Source organism: Panthera pardus, unplaced genomic scaffold (assembly GCF_024362965.1).
Source record: "Panthera pardus isolate Hobbes unplaced genomic scaffold, ASM2436296v1 HiC_scaffold_24, whole genome shotgun sequence".
NCBI lineage: Eukaryota > Metazoa > Chordata > Mammalia > Carnivora > Felidae > Panthera > Panthera pardus.
Window position 1 is genome coordinate 20,275,713 of NW_026526810.1, and position 23,733 is coordinate 20,299,445.

Sequence of the window (23,733 nt, forward strand, 5' to 3'; positions counted from 1 at the left end):
CAGATATAAGCAAGATGTTGGAACCAGAATTTAGAATCACGATAATAAGAAGGCTAGCTGGACTCGAAAATAGATTAGAATCCCTGTATGCAGAGATGAAAGAAGTAAAAACTAGTCAGGATTAAATAAAAAATGCTATAACTGAGCTGCAATCACAGATGGATGCCATGGTGGCAAGGATGGATAAGACAGAACAGAGAATCAGCAATATAGAGGGAAAACTTATGGAGAATAATGAAGCAGGAAAAAAAAGAGGGAGATTATTGCAAAAGAGCATGATTTAAGAATTAGAGAAATCTGGGGCACCTGGGTGGCTCAATTGGCTAACCATTTGACTTCAGCACAGGTCATGATCTCACAGTTTGTGGGTTCGAGCCACGTGTCAGGCTCTGTGCTGACAGTTCAGAGCCTGGACCCTGCTTTGGATTCTCTGTCTCCCTCTCTCTCTGCCCCTCCCCCACTCACACTCTGTTTCTCTCTCTCAAAAATAAATATTTAAAAAATTGAAAAAAAGAATTAGAGAAATCAGTGATTCATTAAAAAGGAACAATATCAGAATCATAGGGTCCCAGAAGAGAAAGAGACAGAAATAGGGTAGAAGGGTTATGTGAGCAAATCATAGCAGAAAACTTTCCTAACCTGGGGAAAGACACAGACATCAAAATCCAGGAAGCACAGAGGACTCTCAACAAAAACCGACCAAAACAAACAAAAACCAACAAGGCATATCGTACTCAACTTCACAAAATACTCAGGCAAGGAGAGAATCATAAAAGCAGCAAGGGGGGAAAAAAGTTCCTAACCTACAAGGGAACACAAATCAGGTTTGCAACAGACCTATCCACAGAAACTTGGCAGGCCAGAAAGGAGTGGCAGGATATATTCAATGTGCTGAATCAGAAAAATATGCAGCCAAGAATTCTTTATCCAGCAAGGCTGTCGTTCAAAATAGAAGGAGAGATAAAAAGTTTCTCAGACAAACAAAAATTAAAGGATTTTGGGACCACTAAACCAACCCTGCAAGAAATTTTAAGGGGGACTCTCTGAGGGAAGAAAAGATGAAAAAATACATACATACATACACACATATATAAATAAATACCAAAAGCAACAAAACTTAGAAAGGACCAGGGAACATTGCCAGAAACTCCAACTGTACAAGCAACATAATGGCAATAAATTCGTATCTTTCAGTACTCACTCTAAACAGCAATGGACTCAATGCTCCAATCAAAAGACATAGGGTAGGGGCGCCTGGGTGGCTTGGTCGGTTAAGCGTCTGACTTCAGTTCAGGTCATGATCTCACACTCCGTGAGTTCGAGCCCCATGTCAGGCTCTGTGCTGACAGCTCAGAGCCTGGAGCCTGTTTCAGATTCTGTGTCTCCCTCTCTCTCTGCCCCTCCCCTGTTCATGCTCTGTCTCTCTCCATCTCAAAAATAAATAAACATTAAAAAAATAAAAAAAAAGACATAGGGTAACAGAATGGATAAGAAAACAAGATCCATCTATATGCTGTTTACAAGAGACACTTTAGGCCTAGAGACACCTTCAGATTGAAAGTACAGGGATGGAGAACCATCTATCATGCTAATGGCCAACAAAAGAAAGCCAGAGTAGCCATACTTACATCACAAAGTCTAGACTTTAAAATAAAGACTGTATCAAGAGATGCAGAAGGGCATTATATCATAATTAAGGGGTCTATCCACCAAGAAGACCTAACAATTGTAAACATTTATGCGACAAATGTGGGAGTACCCAAATATATAAATCAGTTAATCACAAACATAAAGAAACTCATTGACAGTAACACCATAATAGTAGGAGACTTCAACACACCACTCACAAATATGGACAGATCATCTATTCAAAAAATCAACAAGGAAGCAATGGCTTTGAAAGACACACTGGACCAGATGGACTTAACAGATATATTTAGAACATTTCATCCTAAAGCAGCATAATATACATTCTTCTCCAGTGCACATGGAATGTTCTCCAGAAAGATCACACACTGGGACACAAATCAGCCTTCAGCAAGTACAAAAAGATCGAGATCATACCGTGCATATGTTCAGACCACAATGCTATAAAACTTGAAACCAACCACAAGAAAAAATTTGGAATGGTAACAAATACTTGGAGACGAAACAACATCCTACTAAAGAATGAATGGGCTAACCAAGAAGTTAAAGAGGAAATTAAAAAGTATATGGGAGCCAAAGAAAATGATAACACCACAACCCAAAACCTCTGGGACACAGCAAAGATGGTCATAAGAGGAAAGTATATAGTAATCCAGGCCTTCCTAAAGAAGGAAGAAAGATCTCAGATACATAACCTAACCTTACGCCTTAAAGAGCTGGAAAAAGAACACCAAATAAAACCCAAGATCAGCAGAAGACAGGAAATAATAAAGATTAGAGCAGAAATTAATGCTATGGAAACAAAACAAACAGTAGGACAGATCAATGACCAAAAGCTGGTTCTTTGAGAGAATAAAAAAATTGATAAACCACTAGCCAGTTTGATCAAAAAGAAAAAGGAAAGGACCTAAATAAATAAAATCAAGAATGAAAGAGGAGAGATCACAACCAACACAGAAGAAATTAAAAACAAGAATAAGATAATATTAGAGCAATTATATGCCAACAAAATGGACAATCTGGAAGAAATGGAAAAATTCCTAGAAACGTATACACTACCAAAACTTAAACAGGAAGAAATAGAAAATTTGTACAGACACATAACCAGTAAGGAAGTCAAATTAGTAATCAAAAATCTCCCAAAAACAAGAGCTCATGGCCAGATGGCTTTCCAGGGGAATTCTACCAAACATTTAAGGAAGATTTAACACCTATTCTCCTGAAGCTGTTCCAAAAAATAGAAATGGAAGGAAAACTTCCAAACTCTTTCTATGAAGCCAGCATTACCTTGATTCTAAAACCAGACAAAGACCCGACTACATAGGACTATTATAGACCAATTCCCCCGATGAATATGCATGCAAAAATCCTCCACAACATATTAGCCAACCGGATCCAACAATACCTTTAAAAAATTATTCACCATGACCAAGTGGGATTTATACCTGGGATTCAGGGCTGGTTCAATATCCACAAAACAATTAAGGTGATTCATCACATCAATAAAAGAAAGGACAAGAACCATATGATCCTCTCAATAGACACAGAAAAAGCATTTGACAAAATACACCATCCTTTCTTGATTAAAAACCCTCAAGAAAGTATCAATAGAAGATCATAAAAGCCACATACAAATGACTCAACACTAATGTCATCCTCCATAGGGAAAAACTGAGAGTTTCCCCCTAAGGTCAGGAACAAGACAGGGATGTCCACTCTCGCCACGGTTATTCAACATAGTACTGGAAGCCTTAGCCTCTGCAATTAGACAACACAAAGAAATAAAAGGCATCCAAATCAGCCAAGAGGAGGTCAAACTTTCACTCTTTGCAGATGACATAACACTCTATATGGAAAACCCAAAAGATTCCACCAAAAAAACTGCTACAACTGATTCATGAATTCATCAAAGTGGCAGGATATAAAATCAATGCACAGAAATCGGTTGCATTCCTATTTACCAACAATGAAGCAACAGAAAGAGAAATCAGGGAATCGATCCCGTTTACAATTGCACCAAAACCCATAAAATACCTAGGAATAAATCTAACCAAAGAGGTGAAAAATCTATATACTGAAAACTATAGAAAGCTTATGAAAGAAATTGAAGAAGACACAAAGAATAGAAAAAGATTCCATGCTCCTGGATACGAAGAACATATATTGTTAAAATGGCAAAGCAGCCAAGAAATCTACATGTTCAATGCAATCCCCATCAAAATAACACCAGCATTCTTTAAAGAGATAGAACAAATAATCCTAAAATTTGTATGGAAGCAGAAAAGACCCCAAATAGCCAAAGCAATCTTGAAAAAGAAAACCAAAGCAGGAGGCATCACAATCCCAGGATTCAAGCTACACTACAAAGCTCTAATCATCAAGACAGTATGGTACTGGCACAAGAACAGACACTCAGATCAATGGAACAAAATAGAGAACCCAGAAAGGGACCCACAAATGTATGGCCAACTGATCTTTGACAAAACAGGAAAGAATATCCAGTGGAATAAAGACAGTCTCTTCTGCAAGTGGTGCTGGGAAAACTGGACAGTGACATACAGAAGAATGAACCTGGACCACTTTCTTACACCAGACACAAAAATAAACTCAAAATGGATGAAAGACCTCAATGTAAGACAGGAAGCCATCAAAACCCTTGAGGAGAAAGCAGGCAAAAACCTCTTTGATCTTGGCCGCAGCAAGTTCTTATTCAACACGTCTCCAGAGGCAAGGGAAACAAAAGCAAAAATGAACTACTGGAACCTCACCAAAATAAAAATCTGCACAGCGAAGGAAACAATCAGCAAAACTAAAAGGCAACCTATAGAATGGGAGAAGATATTTGCAAACGACATATCAGATAAAGGGTTAGTATCCAAAATCTATAAAGAACCTATCAAACTCAACACCCAAAAACCAAAGAACCCTGTGAAGAAATGGGCAAAATACATGAATAGTCACTTCTCCAAAGAAGACATCCAGATGGCCAACCGACACATGAAAAAATGTTCAACATCACTCCTCATCAGGGAAATACAAATCAAAACCACAATGAGATACCACCTGACACCTGTCAGAATGGCTAATATTAACAACTCGGGCAACAACAGATGTTGGCGAGGATGTGGAGAAAGAGGATCTCTTTTGCATTCCTGGTTGGAATGCAAGCTGGTGCAGCCACTCTGGAAAACAGTATGCAGGTTCCTCAAAAACCTAAAACTTGAACTACCCTACGACCCAGCAATTGCACTACTAGGTATTTTTCCAAGGGATACAGGTGTGCTGTTTCAAAGGGACACATGCACCCCAATATTTATAGCAGCACTGTCAACAATAGCCAAAGTATGGAAAGAGCCCAAATGTCCATCGATGGATAAATGGATAAAGAAGATGTGGTATATATACACAATGGAGTATTACTCAGTAATCAAAAGGAATGAAATCTTGCCATTTGCAGCTACGTGGATGGAACTGGAGGGTATTATGCTAAGAGAAATTCGTAAGAGAAAGACAAATATCAGATGATTTCACTCATATGAGGACTTTAAGAGACAAAACAGATGAACATAAGGGAAGGGAAACAAAAATAATATAAAAACAGGGAGGGGACAAAACAGAAGAGACTCTTAAATATGGAGAACAAACTGAGGGTTACTGGAGGGGTTGTAGGAGGCGGGACGGGCTAAATGGGTAAGGTAAATGGGTAAGGGGCACTAAGGAATCTACTCCTGAAATCGTTGCACTATATGCTAATTTGGATGCAAATTTTTAAAAATAAAATGAAAATTAAAAAATAAAAAGGATTACATAAAAAGGACAGTTCTATTTAGCCCCCAACACCTGTGTTTGCACCCCCCTTATCTCCAGTCCCCCATCCTAGGCTCACCCCCTATAGTTCAGGTCCTGTTGGGTGGGGCCTATGCCAATCCTAGTGCCCCATGAGCATCTGAAGCACAGGAAATGTGCCCACTTGTCCTGCACTTACATCATCTTCAGTTGGGGCTAGGCGGAGGGTCCACCCAGAATTTCTTACTGCTTGGTCATGTTTAAAGTACCATTTCTACATCCACAAGGACACTCCAATGTTTTTTGCATTTGGTCAATAAGCATTTCCTAAAAGACATTTCTGTGTATCATTCCATTTCTCTGGAAGAGGTGGATGACTACATTTTACTAAGAACAAGCTTGTCTTATATGGATGACTCTTGAGAGGGTATATAAGGTAATATTTTCCAAACTAGAACAAAAATTGTCAAATTCTGAATACAAAAGTCACGAATGAAAGAAAGGCAAATCTGCCAAGTACAGTTACATCTGATGAGCAGGAGGGCTGGTAACAAAACCTATAGATCCTTACCTATTCATACAAAAATGGTATTTTGTTATCTTACTAAAGATAAAACCTGAAGTCCTGTACAACACAAGGACAGAGTAATAACAGGATGAGAGAGGTAAATATACAATCTATGAGCTCTGTGAGGACACCACACCATCTGAAACTACAGAGAAAGAAATGCACCTTTGTTAATGTACTCCTGTCACCCAGATGTGCTCTGCTACCCGGGTAACCTGCACAATGTCCTATATTGGTCTGGCTGAGGAGAGGATGGCTATTTCCCAAATAATCTCTTGCTTGTAATATATCCTCATCAGTAATGTTCTCAATAAAACATTTACCAAAATTTTAGGTGAGAAAAATGCAAAGCCATAAGATGGTCATGAGCCCTCTTCCTGCTGCCTGGTGCCTCGCCAACATTCTTGACTGACATGGTACATTGTCCTCTGTGCTGGATTATGTTGCCACTTTTGTAATCACATTTAATCACAAAGTATGACGTATTTGAACACTAAAGTCTCTATACTATGCTACTTACGTTGTATACACGTGGTTTAATGATGTCATGGCATGCAAACTATAAACAGAAGACATTGCTTCCCACATTTCACTCTACAAAAAACTAAAGAGGTCCATGGATTTAAAGCCCCTGAAAGCACAGTGCATACCAGGAGGCAGATGGGAACATATCTCAGTATGTAAGAAAACTCCTGCCTTTCTGTGGCAATTTCTTCTGGAAAAAATAATATTATAATACTAAACTCTAAGACTATATGAAGGTGTTTATACTCACCAACAATCTCACTGGGCTCCCTGTTATAAAGCTTTTTGTTCCAGAAAAGGAGTCTGAGGAGTGGAAAGGAGAACAGTAGAATGAGGCAAATCCCAACGAACATGTGTGCAGTAAATCCTGCGAAGTCCAGGCCCTAGAAATAGAAAAGAGGAAATGAAATGACAGATAGGACTTTCCCCTGAAATAACAGATAGAACAGCTCCCTCTTCAGGGATCACCCCCCACATGAGGGTTCCAGGGAGGGCATAACACCGAGACCCAGCAGGGGCAGGCACATCAGTATGGTGGATGTTAGCACAAGGGCCACAAAGTCCAGCACAACACCCAAGAAAGAACAGGTACTCTTCTTTACAATATTGAAAATGCTTAAGGTTTGTTTCTTTCATATTGATAAACCAATTCAAACCCGAAAAACAATCAACCTTAGGAGAAAACAAAAACAGGCTATCACAGACACTCTTAATCTTAACTGGGTCTACCTTCACCACACAGGACTGACGCATTCTCCCAGGACAAATAAAGACTGACAGGGGCAAAACATAAAACTATGTGGCAATATTTGCCCATTTCAAGATAAACTTGGCTTTTTTTTTAATATTTCATGTAAATCCCTGCTATCTATGTGAAAGAGCATCCTTGGCTGGAGAGCACAGCCCTCTACAGGGTGACCAGTGGCCATCAGGACTGAGGTGGTTCAGAGTGTCCCTACTGTCCACAAGGGGTCCAGGAAAGAACTTCTCCATCTCGTCACACTTCCTTTGCCTGTCTGCAGAACTATCTGCCATGGTCAGCTGCTGAGGATATCTCTCTTTGGGGATAAAATCTCCACTCGGTTAATCTGTCAAGGAATAAGTCAGCAGCATCATTGGCTGGTTTTGTCTTTCTTTTACTCAGCGCTTATACCTCAACGGTATGGTGAAGGTGATCCCTGAGCCCCCAGCATGACAGATAAAGTTGTTGTCCCCATGAAGTTGTCCATGAGAACCAACTTCTCACTGGTGAGAACTCTAGGTTTTATCTGCAGTGTCTATGGACCACTGGTGCCACAAAGGAGGTTAGAAGCCCAGTGACAAAGTGCAGGTATGGGGGGCTACTCCAGGGCAGGAAGGACCACAGTAGTGTGGCAGATATATGTGCTCACACAGAATGTGGGCAAGTCTCTCTACCCCGGGGTGGGGGGGGGGTGCACTCAGGGGGCTAGAGGGGCAAGTCCCAGAGAATGTAAGTGAGTACCTTGAGAGACAGTGCCCAAGACAGGGGTCAGGAAGACCACCTTAAAAAGGTCTGCATTAGGAGGAGAAATATTTACTATATTGTTGCTTATTAAAATTTATTTGTCCTTTTCACTTCTAGAAAAGATCTAAAACCACTTCTAAATTTACTAAAGATATAACTAGAAGCCATTATCGGTAAAGTTGTGTCAGAGTTTAGGCTTGACAGTTGTACAATAATCTGAAGTTCTTAATCTCTTACAGTTAGTTATCTGCACGTTCAGTGGTTACCCGGGAAAACAGCATTACGAACGATAGATGAAGCTGCATGAATTCATCCATACATAGACAGCAAGAAACCTACAAAGAGGTGGGACTCAAAGAATGTTTTTAATGGCCATATAAGATTTCACCACTTTTCTGGTAGTTCTTCAATAAGGATATTACCTTGGACTTGGTGTTCATCTATAGAACTCATGCCCCAAACATCTAGTTTAAAAAAGTCCACAAAACTTTCAGGGACACCTCAAAATCTTTTAATGTCTTCTAAAATTAAAAGAAAAAAGTGTTGCTGGAGGGGAGGTGGGCAGGGACATGGGTTAAATGGACGATGGGTTAAATGGACGAGGGCACTCATTGTGATGAGCACTGGGTGTTGTTGCTAAGTGATGAATCACTAAATTCTACTCCTGAAACTAATATTACACTGTATGTTAGCTGGAATTTAAATAAAAACTGGGAAAAAAGCAAAAGAAGAACTTTTGAGTCAAAGAAAATGGCCTAAAATAATATATGAATATATTTGTCTTTATACCAACTCAGTCATAGAATATAATTAATATTTTTTGAAGGAAGGTGACCACTAAGGCAGAGGTATTTGTATCCTGAGTAATTCTGGGTCCTTTTTTGAACATATTAACTATAAATTTTTTGTCCTGTTAGAAACTATGGGGAAATTGAAAAAAAAGTGAGGGGTGGATTAAAGAAAGAAAAAGACTAAGGGGGTCCTAGGAGGCCTTCACAACAAAACAATACAACTTTGAGTGGAAGAATTTGGTTGCTACCAGAGTTGTAATGGGTGGATTTATCAAGTAAGAACAATGCAGAGTGGGAAAATCGCAGCTGAAAAATTTAAGAATAATACAGGCAGATGAAATATATCATGGGATGCAAATAGTTTCACTAAGCTTATTAGGTGCATGTATCTGGGCCTACCTGCTGCTTTACGTGCCTCTGTAATTTCCTACACTCTTCTCCTTAATGTTCTCAGTAACAAAACCACCCACTATTACACTTCCATCAATACAATGCTTAAATGCAGCCCTGTCTTGCAAGGTGCTGGTTTTATTTTGTCCCCTTTAGTCTTGTTTTGTACTGTTTTGGTTTGGGATCCACTGAGCTATGTTATTATTAATTTTCCATAAAGTCCTCATTTGACAGTGGAAGTGGTCAAAATTTGAGACATGTAAAACTATGAAAAAAGGATCCCCCTCAGAATCATATTAGAACATCCACGGCTTCATAAACTATATATATTCAAAGGGGATATATGTATCATCTGTCTGAGTAACTCTTGGCTCACCAATATCATTTTCTAGGGGTCATGCTTTCAGGCTAACTCTGGGACAAAGTCAAAACAGTCAACTGGGTTAGAGAATGGCTTAGCTGAATTTGCTGTATGTTTTCATAAATATCATGGTGTAACTTGAAGATTGAATCATATCTGGATACTCAATAAGTAGAAGACCCCAGCTCTATAGAGTGGGTGTGATGACAGGAGGGATCTGGTGTGGTACATCCTTAATATGAGGATACATGGAGTATGTGGAGGAGAGGTCATGATATACATGGATCTGAGGAAGGTAGAAACCTCTGGAAAAGGCATAGAAATGGGTCATCCCAACACACAGAAAACAAAGCAGGCCATAGAGGGCATGAGGTCTACTACAGAATGTTGACCCAAGAGGAAAGATTGTAAAAAAAAAAAAATTTAAAAAAAGCAGAACTCCAAGGCCCACAGATATTGGAGAGCCATGTGGAATCAGAAAACCCACAAAGGAAACTAAGAGGAAGTGATAGGAAAGGCAGAGCAGGAAACAGCAGAGAGTGACAGCATCAAAGTTGTCAGCTGATGGAGTGGAAGAAAATGGTGGTGGAAGAGCAGCAAAAGAACACCCCAGCATGCATACTGCATGGTGTGAAAGCCCTGAGGAATGTCCCAGCGTACACTTCTCTGGGGCACCATGGAGAAAGTCTTCCTCTGACCTATGAGATGTCATTCAGAAGCACAGGGGACATGGCTCCCCTAAACAGATTTTTCAACTGTTATTTAAAAGATAGTTAAACAGTTGTGTTCAACACTGATAAGTCTCCCTAGAACAAGCATAAAGGGGTATATGTAACCAGCAAAGGATTACATCCCTGTTAGCCCACTGGGAGATGAAGGAACAAGGCATTATTGAAAGTCCTACTACAGTGTAGAAGGACCCTGGAAGTCTTCCCCACCCACCTGTTCAGTACTGGAAATCCCACCAACAAAGAACCATCCTAAGAGATCTGGGAGCAGTGAACAGGGTGTAGAAGGGTATGTTGGAAGAACTTTCTTCATAACTCCCTTTAACTTCTTCCTAATCCTCAGGGAATGTGGAAGAATTTTCTTATGTGACTTATTTTACTGTTCCAAAGTCCAGTACTGTTTTTTATAATTCCTCTGAATTACATATGGAGTATTAACTTTCTTCATTAATATTTTAAAAATTAATTTCAAAATTAATTTTTATTTTATAATCTTTTTTCTTCCTAGTTCAGTTCATAGATAAACAACCAAATAATGCAGAATAAATGTGCACACAAATGTGTGGCTGTGCTATCATTGATAATGAGGTTTTATAAATTAATCTCTGCTGAAGACACTATCCCTGGAGCCATAAGTTCATTTGTATCTCTATACAAATAAGTATTCTCTTATCTCTGAGCTACTATAAAATAAATTAAAACCACACTTGGTTATCTACAAGAGGACATTCATTAGATACCTTTCCTATGATAGACAGTTTAACCCAAAAATTCAAGGAAAGTCATTAAGTAGAAGACAAGGAACTCCATCTTCCATAAAACAAGGATAGCCCTAAAGCCATTTCCCCAGAGGATGTCACTTGGGCACAAAGCTGTGTGAGAAGCCTAGGCTAAGCCTCAATGCAGAGAGGGTGCTCACCTCCACGGCCCTCTGTGAATTTTTATGAAAACCTGACCTTTCTCACTTACTGTCATATTTAAACTCTTGATATTTACAACAGCATGCCAGCATGTCATGGAGGAATGTGGAACTAGTATAACAGACTGTCCCTTCAGCTTTCTATATGAGTTGGTAGAGGCCCAGGACTCAGAGCCCATCTAGGGTCACATTCTACTGTTTAGTTCAGAGCATTCAGATTTAGGACTCTAAAGGAAGGCTTAAAATGATGCAAAGTTAACTCAGTTTGTGCCAAGAAAGACATCATGCTCAGGATTTTACATTAATACTAATGTGATGCTCGCCAGGGACAGCTAAGCTGTTGCATTAATTCATTAATACGTTGTCATAAGAAGAGGAAAAAAGGGGAGACAAATAAAAGAAACTGAAAGCCAAGTTCTAAAAACAATCTAATGAAATGGAGTAGCCATGCTCTTACTTGAACTATTTCTATACCTATTTTACTATAAATTGTTTTCTATTTGAACTTTTAAGGCTTTAGCTTTTACATTTATGTCTGTGATCCACTTATGAGTTAGTTTTTAGGTAAACTGGAAAGTGTGGATTGATGTTCATTTTTCCTGCATATGAATGTCCAATTTGTTCCAGAACCATTTGTGAAAAAAAAAAACAAACAATTCTTTCTCCACTGAACTGGCTTTCCACCTTTGTTTGTTAAAAATCATTTGTTCATCTATGTGGAGGTCTACATGCAGACTCTACTTTGTCCCATTTACCTATTTACTTTTAGTGATGCTAATACCACACTGTCTTGACTATTGTAGCTTTATAATAAATCTTGGAATTAGGTAGCACTAGCCCTCCCAATTTGTTCTTCCCATTAAGAGTTATTTTTGGACATTCTGGACACTTGAGTTTCCAAATAAATTTTAGAATCAATCTGTCAATTTCTACCAAAAACAACAAACCTGCTATGGTTTTGATAGGGATTGTATAAATCTGTAGATCAATCTGGGAAGAACTGATATGTTAACAATATTGGGTCTTCTGATCCATCAACAAAGTATCTCTTTCCATTTAATTAGATCTTTAATTACTCTACAATATTTTATAGTTTTCAGTATACAGGTGTTACATATGTTTGGTCAGATTTACCCTAAAGTATTTTATATATCAATGCTAATTTCCAATTGTATACTGCTAGAATATAGAAAACCACTAATTTTTCTATATTGATCTTTTATTGCACACTTGTCAAATTTATTATTTCTAGAAGCTTTTTTACAGATTCTTTCAGACTGTCTACATGGACAGTCACGTCATCTGTAAATAAAGACTTCCAATTCTTCCTTTCTGATATGGATGATTTGTATTTCTTTTCTTATCTTATTGTATCAGCTAGAGCCCCCGCTAAAATGTTACATTGAAGTGGTGAGAATGGACATCTTTGTCGTGTTTCTGATCTAAGGAAGAGGCATTCACATCTAAGTCTTATGCTACTGTAGTGTTTTCAGAAATGCTCCTTATTGGACTTATAAAGTTCTCTTATTTTCTAGTTTATTGAGAGATTTTTAAGCAGTAATGGATGTTGGATTTTGCCAAATATTTTTCTGCATCTCAATAGATGAACTTTATTATTTAGTTTGTTATTATTTTAGTTTTTATATGAACTTTGTCATTTAGTTTGTTAGTAAATTACACTGATTGGTTTTTCAAATATCATACCAATCTTCCATTCCTAGGATAAATTCTACTTGGTTATGATATATTATCCATTTTACATATTATTAAATTGGATATGATAATTTTTTAAAAATTATGTTTAAAAATTAAAAATCAAAAATCTATGTTCATAAAACATTTGTTAATACTTTTATTATATTGGTTTTGTCCAGTTTAGGTGTCAGGGTCTCGTAGAATGAGTTGGAAAGTATTCTCTCCTCTTTAATTTACTGTGAAGCTTTATGTAGAGTTGGTATTATAGCATTATCTCTTCCTTAAGTATTTGGAGAATTCACCAAAAAAGACATCTTAACCTTGGTCTCTCCAGACTCTCAGTTCTGTCTCCTAAACTCGGGCAGTCTGATGAGCTCCACATGGGTTTTTCCCTCTCTGTACTGCATCCTGGAAACTCTCTCAAGGCAGTGAACTGGGGCAATGATAGGGTTCACCTCATTTGCTTCCCAATTCTCAAAAAACACTGTAATTTTTTTGTCCGATGCCCTGTATCTTGATTACCATTATCTGGTTTTGCTTTGTTTGGGGTTTTGTTTTTTGAATTTTCGTTAATTTTCTTTTTGGATATCTCAAGCATCAGGGTAAATCCCTGTTACTCTATCTTGGCAGAGCAGAAGCTGTGTATCTTTATTCATCCATGTGTATCTACATACAAACATTCTGGGAAACTAGATGCACCAAATCATTAAGAGGATTTATCTCTGAATGGTGAGATTATGACAATTTTTAAAACTTGTGTGTATGATATACATTTTCTACAATAAATGTATTACTGCAAAATAAAAATAAAACAGTATCTTTCTCTAAAAATAGTTCTGTTCAGGGGCACCTGAGTGGTTGAGTGATCAATTTCAGCTCAGGGCATGATCTCATGGTCCATGAGTTCAAGGCCTGCATCAGGATGTATGCTGACAGCTCAGAGCCTGGAGCCTGCTTCAGATTCTGTGTCTCCCTCTCTCTTTGCCCTTCCCCCACTCATGCTCTGTCTCTCTCAAAAATGAATAAATGTTTTTAAAAAATTAAAAATACTTCTCTTCAAGGTGTCTGATGCCTATCTTGGGTGATAGGCGCTCCTAGAACAGATCACAAGGCTCTGCCACCTTCTGATGTGTTCTAGAATAACATGATACTGGGCATACTGCTCAGTTCACACAGGAAGCCTGGTGAAGTGTTGCCAGTTGGTTTCCCAGGGTAACTAGGGAGCATTAAAGTTTAGACAAAGCACCTAAGTCATACCCTGGATATCAATACCTTAGAACTATGCTCAAAGGCTTAAATATTTTTATAGAAGACAGCACAAACACACACAAATATACTGGCACACTTCATAGACACACACATAAACATATCATCTAAAATAAATGATACCAATTTGGAAACATTTTTGCTGACACTTCACAGAAGAGCTACTGAGAAAATTCTAATGACCAAAGAATGATAAATGAAACCTATATAATTTCAAACTCTTTAAGATGTATAAAATACTGTTTTCACTCTCTAATACTTTTTTACTTTAGCATACAAAGAAATTATATGTTAATATTTATAAGAGCTTTCCAAAAATTCCTAAAGACCTTCATTTTATGACCCTTTAAAAAATGTTTAAGTTCTTCATCAGTGAATTCATCCACCACAATTGAAAATGTGAGGGACAGATTATTTTATTTTTAACATTAGTTGGAAGAAACCTCAGCTCCCATTAATATAATGCAAACATCATCTACTACACCTAAGTACATCATGTTATCCATCCTTTTCTTAATAATTTGTCAGAATGGAAATGAATCAATTCAAACCACTTCACTCTACACTGGAGGATCAGTCACCTAATCTCCCCTCTCAAGATAACCAATAACACTTAATATGAAGAAGTGACATAGAAGAGCTTAATTTCTAATAAAGTCTTCCACATTGGGTAGAATGCCAAATGGGCAGGTAAGTTGGGACCTATATTTATTGAAAGCAACCCTATTACACTGTACATACCATCTTCCTCAACTCCTGGTTGGAAACAATAATGACGTTTGGTGGGTCCCCAATGGCAGTGGCAGCTCCTCCAATATTTGTGAAGATCACTTCTGCAATGAGGACTTGTCTTGGATCAAGGTTGAGCACCTCACACAATCTGTCACAAATGGAGGAAAATAAAAGTAGCCATGTTCTTCAATTGTACAATCTAAATATTTTTAATGCACTTGTTTGTATAAGGGAGGCACACCACACACACACACACACACACACACACACACACACACACACACACACCTATAAGAAGTACAATGCTGGAGGATGAACAAAGACAATGTTTACAGAGCTACAGTTGACCCTCAGAATTGCATTTCTTTGAAAGTCAACCAACCACCCACCTGTGGTTGGTTTCACATCAGTGTGAAAATGTACCCTCATCAACCCCCCACAGATCTGGAGGGAGCACAGTCCCTTGTGTGCAGGCCCTGACACAAGTCTGCTGGCCACCAGACCCTTCTGAGTCAGGGGTGGGGCAGAGCAGACAGCACCACAACTCAGTATCTTACACCAAGTCTACCAATGTAATTCATTACCCACCTTCCCTTTCTCAGATGCTATCTTCTTGCCCCTCCCCTCTAAATACTATCCATAGACTTCTTCCTTAGAGAAGGAGCACACACTCTACAGCTGTGGTTCCCTATCTTGACTGCACATAAGATTTGTCTGGGAACCTTTGAAAGTCCTGCTGCCCGGCCCATGACAGACTAATCCCTGGGAGTGGGCCTGGGAAGCAGAAGTCTACAGGCTCCCAATGTGGATACAATGAGCCCAAAGTTGAAAAATGTTGGGATTCCTGGGTGGCTTAGTCAGTTAAGCCTCTGACTCTTGATTTTGGTTCAGGTCGTGATCTCTCACAGTCACGAGATGGAGCCCTGCTCCACTGAGTGTGGAGCCTACTTGAGATTCTGTCCCTCCCTCTCCCTCTGCCCCTCCCTCACTTGTGTGCTCTCTCACACATGCTTTCTCTCAAAAAAAAATTAGAGAGAGAGAGAGAGAGAAAGAAAGAAAGAAAGAAAGAAAGAAAGAAAGAAAGAAAGAAAGAAAGAAAGAAAGAAAGAAAGAAAGAAAGAAAGATGTTGCTCTAAAGAAGGTTTGGGAAACACATCATGGCCCACCACGCCTGCCAATCCATACTGTCTACTTCCATATAGAAACCAGGACTTGGGCTACCAGGCTGCTGCACTCAAGGGTCCTTCCCTTCATCTCCCAGGTCAGAGAGAAACTAACAGTACATCTGAAGGGGATCAGCCTACAGAGCCATGTGGAAACTGAAGAGGGAAAGGTGTCTGGGGATGAATGAATGAATGAATGAATGAATGAATGAATGAATGAATCCAAGAATGAATCCAAAAACAGGATTATACCCCAATCAGCAGCAGCAGTAGCGCTCAGCTGAGGAAGTTTCCAGGATCTGCCTCAAGCAAGAAAATAATTAGTGTACGTGAATCAACAATGGTAGAGAAAGCACAGAGATGGCATCCTATCTAAATGGACCAAGCTGTTTAACTGTGAAGACTATGCTCCTCCAGACAAAGGCAGAAGAACATGATTAAGCTTATAAAGTCATGAAGAATATGGTAATATATATAGTGAATATGAATACACTAACACTTAAATCTTGAAAGCTGTAACTTTTAGACAAAGAATTGCTACTCACAGAAAATTACAAAGCTGGTTGCTGTAGTAGTGAGGATATAAACAAATCCTAGCAAGGCTGAGAAAACCCTCAGCTTTCTAGACTGTCCAGGAATGCCAGGAATATGGGTACCCCATGGAAGCCTGCTCTCATTGGAACTGTCATCAGAGAGCACAATGATATTCTGGGACCTGGTGCATAGGTGATAGTATGGCTTTTAAACCAGTGACAGCAGCAGAGTCACCTTGGTTGAAGGGGGTGAAGGTCCCCTGCCTCTTGCCCTTGAGGTGTCCTAGAGGCAGAGTTTGGTGTCTGCCATTAGTAGTGCATGTTACAGATTACAGCACCCTTGAGCCACATTTGTTCCAGCCTTCATTTGCCCTCAGGAGAACCCCACATACTAGGAAGTGCCACACACCCCTGCACAGGAAGGTTAAATCCCTGTCTGCATGTGGGGCATGACAATGCAGCCAAGCTTGCAGGAGCTTGGGCAAGAGACCAACTCTCAACAACCAACTCTCAACACTTCAGACTGCACCTGTGGGGACGCTGCCTGTTCTCTGCTCTTCTCCACCCTTATTTCTCCTCCCCTTATCCCCCACTCCAATTCACTCCACCTCTGAGAGACACCATTCTTCAAATTCCAAAGGCATCACCTAGATTTACTTCTGAGCCTTTGAAGTAGCCCCTTTTTGGTCACTTTGAACTTTTTGGTCACATCAGCAAAGGGAACATGGGTACTAGATTAAGCAACCAGAACACACTTGAACTTGCTGTGTCTCGTGCCTCATGTCTAAGAGGGTCTCCTATCTAACAGAATCCTTAAAACACTAGCTTAGGTTAGTCCTTTTGATGCTACCATCCAGATCAGTGGAGCTGAGGTGACTTGTCTGGCACCCTTCACTACCTACCTTCCTCCCATGAACACTCAGGGAGTATGTGTTTCCCTACAACCAAGTACCAGGACATGGTGGGTCCAAGCACGGAAGGGCCATGATATGCTGGGGAACCATCTTCAAAGTAAATAACATAAAGTCTAGATAAAAGTATAGTTCCATGGCCTTACAAGTGGCCTGCATAATGACCAGGACTGAAGCTCAAGCTTCAAGAGATTCAAGACAAATGGCCTCTGATGTTCAATAAATGTCTAATTAATGAAATGCCTAATTTAAAGAAATGAAATGGAATCAAATTGAATTTCTCTTTCCCAAAGTTACCCTGCAGAGCCTTGTCAGGCCAGGTCCCATAAGCCTCCAAGCCTGAGGAGAGCAAGATGGCTGCTCCAACTTCCCCAGCACCTGGATACATGTCCCTGACCATCTGGCAGGAGCTTCCACACTGCTCTGCTTCACCTGTGACCATCTCAATGGATAAGAACTCCTGTAACCCATCTGCCCCACACCCCTGGACAGCAAAGCCTACATCTGGTGACTTCCATGTATATTTCTATGGCCGCCACTGCTTCTGCCATAGCCATGGCCACAAGCAAAAGCCATAGCCATAGCCATGAGCACTGAGCACCACAGTTCTGGAGGATGCACGGGCTGGACCAGGGCACACCAGCAAAGGGAACATGGGGACTAGATTGAGCAACCAGAACACACCACCATACAGGGCCACTCTACATACCTTATCGTCACAGGAGTAAAAAGCAGCAATGTGGTGACATTGTCTAGGAAGGCAGACAGGACAGCGGCAATGAGACACAACATGATGATCATGGCCCACACTCTTCCCCTAGAGAGCTGGTACGTCTGAGATGTACACACAGAGAAAGGAACAAGCCAGGATCAGTGGGGTTGAAGAATAGATGTGACTTTTCATTACAGATTATAAGAGCCAGTGATCCAAATAGCCACAACATGGTGGATTAAAACTTAGACCAATGAGTTCCTAAATTTGCTAAGATGAGGAAGTGATGGCCTGTACCTGGACATTCTGAATCCACCATGATTTACCCTCCTTCCCTCTGATTCTCCTTCTTCACAGTGCCCTTTGATGGTTCACTGGTCACAAGGTGATTGCCCTCTATCCCTTTAACATTATCCAGTATCTTACAATCTCCTTTTGGTTAGACAGCCTGGGCTATGACCCTCAAGCCTGCTGATTGTTGGTTATCTAAGGGACTTATATCTTAAGGATTTTCAGTACCAAGACATTGAGAGGAAGAGACCAGATATTTGAAGATGCAAGATGGTACACAAAGACGGCAAAAATTCTGTCATTCAGAGAATGACAAAGCAAAGGGCTTTGATGAGTAAATAGTCTTTTAGAAGAACTTTCCAGTTCAAAAAAGAAAATCAAGCACAACACTAGCCTTTGCATTAGCAAAACATGGTAAGATCTCCTCTCACCAACCCTGAGTCATAGCACCAGTGCAGAGTCTGGCCGTCAGAACTTGCTGGCGGATTTCCCAGGATTCCAGTTATAAAAGTGAATGTTTATATGTTCAATAATTAGAAAGTCATCACTGAAATTATTTCAACACAAAGTAAAGTAATCAGAAGCTGATGACTTGAAATATTTAGATGCTCTAAAATGCAAAACAATTTTTGATATGAAGCTCTCAACTTGCCAATTTAACTAATGCTACACAAACATTCAACCCAAATACTCTTTTCCTTGATCTCCTTCAGTTTATTGAGAAGATCAAAGTGTTTCTCAGAGCCACCTAACTTAGGACAGCAATTGTACCCAGCCTTACACCCATAATTTTGTAAAGGAAGATGGAATTTTAAAATACTTGCTTTAAGTGGTAGCTTTATTGACTGAATATGTAATGGTAAATAACAGTGAATTAATACATAAATATTAATACATAAATATTAAATCCCACATCAAACCTACCTTTACAGCACAATAATCAAAAAATCCAGTTTCTGAAAATATGGCTACTAAGATCATCTGTGGGGCAAACAGAAAAAGGAGACAAGAGGAATCTTTTAGAAGTGTACCATCCCGAAAGGACATCAGAGTGATCAGTTACAAGGCCTCTGCATGAAAGCTACCACTTCATCAAGCTTCTTGCTCTTTTGCTGAGTGCAGTCCACTTAGTAACTTCCTGAATAGAGCCTCTTGCTATAAGGCTTGCACCTCTATTTTTGTCCAGGTAAATTATCATTCCACCTAATCTTCACAAAAATCATCAGGTGTTACCGTTACTCTCTGTTTTATAGATGAGGAAACCACAGGGCAGAGATGGGAGATGACTTGCTCACAGACACAAAGCTAGAAGCAGGAAGGGAAATGAGCCGGAATGTGGCCTTCTGCACCTAAATGTCCACACAAGCAACAATTAAATATTTTAAGATTTTTAAACTGAGTTAAATTTTGTTTCCTAAAATAATGGGACAGATTTCCGTCACCAATTTGACCAAGAGACACAAATAAGATCAGTTACATTGAAATGATTATTCTCTGGGTTCACAGAACCCAGAGAAGATTCTGGAAGATTCTTTATTCCACCTCCTATGATGGCAATATACCATTTGTTGAATTTAGAGAGAAAAGCTACAGGTTCAAGTACTAATCCTTCCATTTAGAAGTAGTTTAACCTTATGCAAAAAAATTATTCAATCCTCTGTACTTCAGTTTCCTCACCTCACCTCTGAATGTTTTATTCCTTGTTAAGGCTGTGGTGAAAATTCAATAAAATTATGTAAATTAAAGTACTTAGAAAACAGTAGGCCCAATATCATCCTTCAAATATTTAGTACAAAACAAAAATTTCCAAAAGTCAGTTTAGACTCAATACAAATATCTACCTTGTCTATAATGACCATCGATGTTCATCCTAATCCAAATGGCCACCTGTTACTGTCTGTAGAATGTGGTGTTTCACTCACCAATAGAAGCTTCACATGAACTGAATGGGTAGGTCCTATGTGGTCTTCCATCATTGTGGGGAAGCTGGTCCACACATTTGCTGCCAAAACTACCCAAAAGAGACTTAAATTCAGGGACCAGGGTTAAGTGGCCCCATGGGGTGGCTAACTGCCATGAAATAAAGAGGAAAAGGCAGGAGCCTGGATACATAAACTATCTTTGCACCTTCAAAGTTCCAGAATCATAGGAGCTTGCTGAATGGTTTCAACTGAGAAAAAAAAATTAAACCATGTGTTATGGGCTCAATTGTGCCACTTTCCTCCACAAATTCCTATGTTGAAATCCTAACCCCAGTACCTCAGGATAAGTTAAAGTGAGGCCCTAATCTAATATGACTGGTATCCTTATAAGAAGAGGAGATAAGCACACAGACACACACAGAGGGAAGATCATGTGAAGATACAGGGAGAAGATGATCATCCACAAGTCAAGCAGAGAGGCCTCAAAAGGAACCAGCACTGCTGACTTGGTCTCAGAAATCTGGCCTGCAGAAGTATGAGGAAATAAATTTCTGTTGTTGAAGCCACCAGTCTGTAGTACTTTATTATGGCAGCGCCAGCAAACTAATATATCATTCATTTAAGTTTTTTTTAACCTCTTTTATGAGACATCTGGTATGTCTTCCTTCTTCCTTCCAGATGCCCAGACTCTACTACATACTTTTCAAGACCAACAAGAATATGAACTTCTCTATAAAGGCTAAGTTCAGAGCACTGACCTGTCTCCTTACACTCCACTCAGAGAGGAAGCAGCTAGTTTGGGTCACATTGAAGCCTAGAGTAGTATGGCCCTCTCTTATGACTACCAGGGGGGATAAAATATTAGCCAGGAAAATGAAGATACATAATAATCTGCTTTACACAGAGTGGATCTTTTGTCCAGAAAGGGAAAACCCTCCTTCAGACCACTTAGCCATTGTAGGGTCTGTTCAAGAACATGTGAGGCATTCCTACTGCTATTCAGGATCTTATCAAATTTCACTTATTCTAGTTAAATTGGTTTATGACACACAAACTATTACTTAGGTTCAATTTCTTTCATTTTCCGTGTATTTAATTACAGGTGTTTTTCCAATCACCAAAACTTACATGGTTCACTTACTCGGGATAATCCATTGTATATTTTAAGGGAAGCAACTCAAAAATGTTACTAAGTTATCTAAATGACAATATTATTTAACTATCAGACAGGACTAAGACTGTAATTCTCCAGCTAACTAACCAGAGCACCAATCATTTCATTCCTCCACAGGAGAAATTGGCTAGGCCTGCGCTAACACTTCTTAATCAAGCCCTAATTGTCAAGCAGTACAATGTCTTTAATATAATGAAGTATTATCAGCAGTGGCAGCAAAAGAGAAGGCCCCAGATTACAGCAGGCTTGGAGCCCTGTCCCACTAAGAGGATTATAATTACCATGCCAAATAGCAGGGCCAAGGTCTCAAAATCAATCCACTCCACCACATGGGTCAGGCTGGGTCTCTGCAATCAAAGTACAAATTTCCCAATTAATTTGAGGCATCATCCTTCTGGTGATAGCTGTAAAAAACGTGCCACTCTTTATAGCAAGCCCACTCATTTGACCAGAGTCAAAAATCATACTATCCACTTGTTTTTAAAATTAGAGTATAACATCAATGAAAAACATCAATGAAACATCAATGACCCAAGACATCATAATGTCAAGCTTATATACTTAGTAACAAGAAAAGCAAATTTCCTAAACCCTGTCCCTGGCAACTCCAACTCCAGAACTGCAGCCTGAAATGCAGGACTGGCCCTTGAGATCAGGGAAGTTCCCACATGCCTTCCTTGGTATTGGAGCATGAGGCCAGGATGGCAATAATTGAAAGATACACTTGTCCTACTCACCAGTTGTTAATCCACTCTCACTTCATCTTCTAACAACCCTGCAGAGTAGGGAAGGCTGGGGTCATGGGGAATTGGGAGCACAGAGTATGAAGTGAGGGCACTTTGAGAGTCTCATTGTTGGGAAAGGACTGCATGGTGGCCCAAGGAGCTACCCGCAGCACAAGATGTGTGCCGCATTAGTGTTTTCTAAAACAAAATAGCTACTACTACATTACTCCTTAACAGTTAATAAAAATAACAGTGGTTTATGTATAAGTTTTAGCATTCTGGGACATTTTACCCTTAGGGTTAGTATTTTTTTATACCAACTCTAGCCAAAATGAATGAATGAATGAATGAATGAATGAATAACAACATAGCCCCACATAGTTTTTTAAACCAGTTATTATTCTTTGGCTAACTAAATGGCCTTTAGTAGTACTTTGAAGAAAAAATCCTTTAAATTCTATAGATTTATTTTTATTTTTTTCTTTTCAAATTTCTATTTAAATTCGAGTTAGTTAACATACAGTGTAACATTGGTTTCAGGAGCAGAACTCAGTGATTCATCACTTACATACAACCCTCAGTGCCCATCCCAAAAGGTGCCCTCCTTAATGCCCATCACTCAACTATCCCCCACCCACCTGGTTCCATCAACTCTCAGTTTATTCTCTATTGTTAAGAGTCTCTTATGGTTTGTCCCCCCCCCCTTTTTTTCCACTTCCCTCATATGTTCATCTGTTTTGTTTCTTAAATTCCACATATGAATGAAATCATATGGCATTTGTCTTTATCTGACATTTATTTTGCTGTTGCTGGGAATGCAAACAGGTGCAGCCACTCTGGAAAACAGTATGGAGGTTCCTCAAAAAGTTAAAAATAGAACTAACTACCCTATAACCCAGCAATTGCACTACTAGGTATTTACCCAAAGGATACAAAAATATGGAGTTGTTTTCAAATCCAGCTCTGTGTGCTACCACCTTCTTCAGTTCCAGCACTGTTCCTTCAACAATGGCAGGCCTCTATCTCCAGTGGACACTTGGGCTCTCTTGCTTTTGCTTCTCTACATTCACTCCTATGTTCCTGCCATACAGGCCACATGCAGACCCTGATGTGGTACCATCACCCCCAAACATGCATCTCCAGGGACCTCCTGATGTCTGCAAGACAGAACTCCAACCTCACCATTTCTCACCTCTCTGCTCCAGGCAGGATGGTCCCCTCTAGTTCCCAAGGGCTGACAGCACCCAGAGCCAAATCTAACCACTCAGCTACACAGCCCTGAGCAACTGCGTAGCGATGAGCCTTTCCTCAGCTAAAATGCAAAATAAGAAATGTGTGTGAAAGTCAAATGAAAAACATCATCAATGTTGATAAGGTTTGTTGGTTCATGCCTCCAACATGGTTCCTG

The 23,733-nt window shown here is 39.6% G+C and overlaps 1 protein-coding gene across 1 annotated transcript in view; it reads right to left on the reverse strand.

The window, feature by feature from the left end:
• Positions 1–23,733, reverse strand: part of OCA2 (OCA2 melanosomal transmembrane protein) — a 516,689-nt gene that overhangs the window by 323,738 nt on the left and 169,218 nt on the right. The window contains exons 11-15 of the mRNA XM_053888812.1: positions 21,882–21,947; positions 19,429–19,485; positions 18,211–18,335; positions 14,904–15,042; positions 6,777–6,909 (exon numbers count right to left, since the gene is read on the reverse strand). Coding sequence (XP_053744787.1) covers positions 6,777–6,909; positions 14,904–15,042; positions 18,211–18,335; positions 19,429–19,485; positions 21,882–21,947 — 520 coding nt within the window. The remainder of the gene's footprint in view (positions 1–6,776; positions 6,910–14,903; positions 15,043–18,210; positions 18,336–19,428; positions 19,486–21,881; positions 21,948–23,733) is intronic.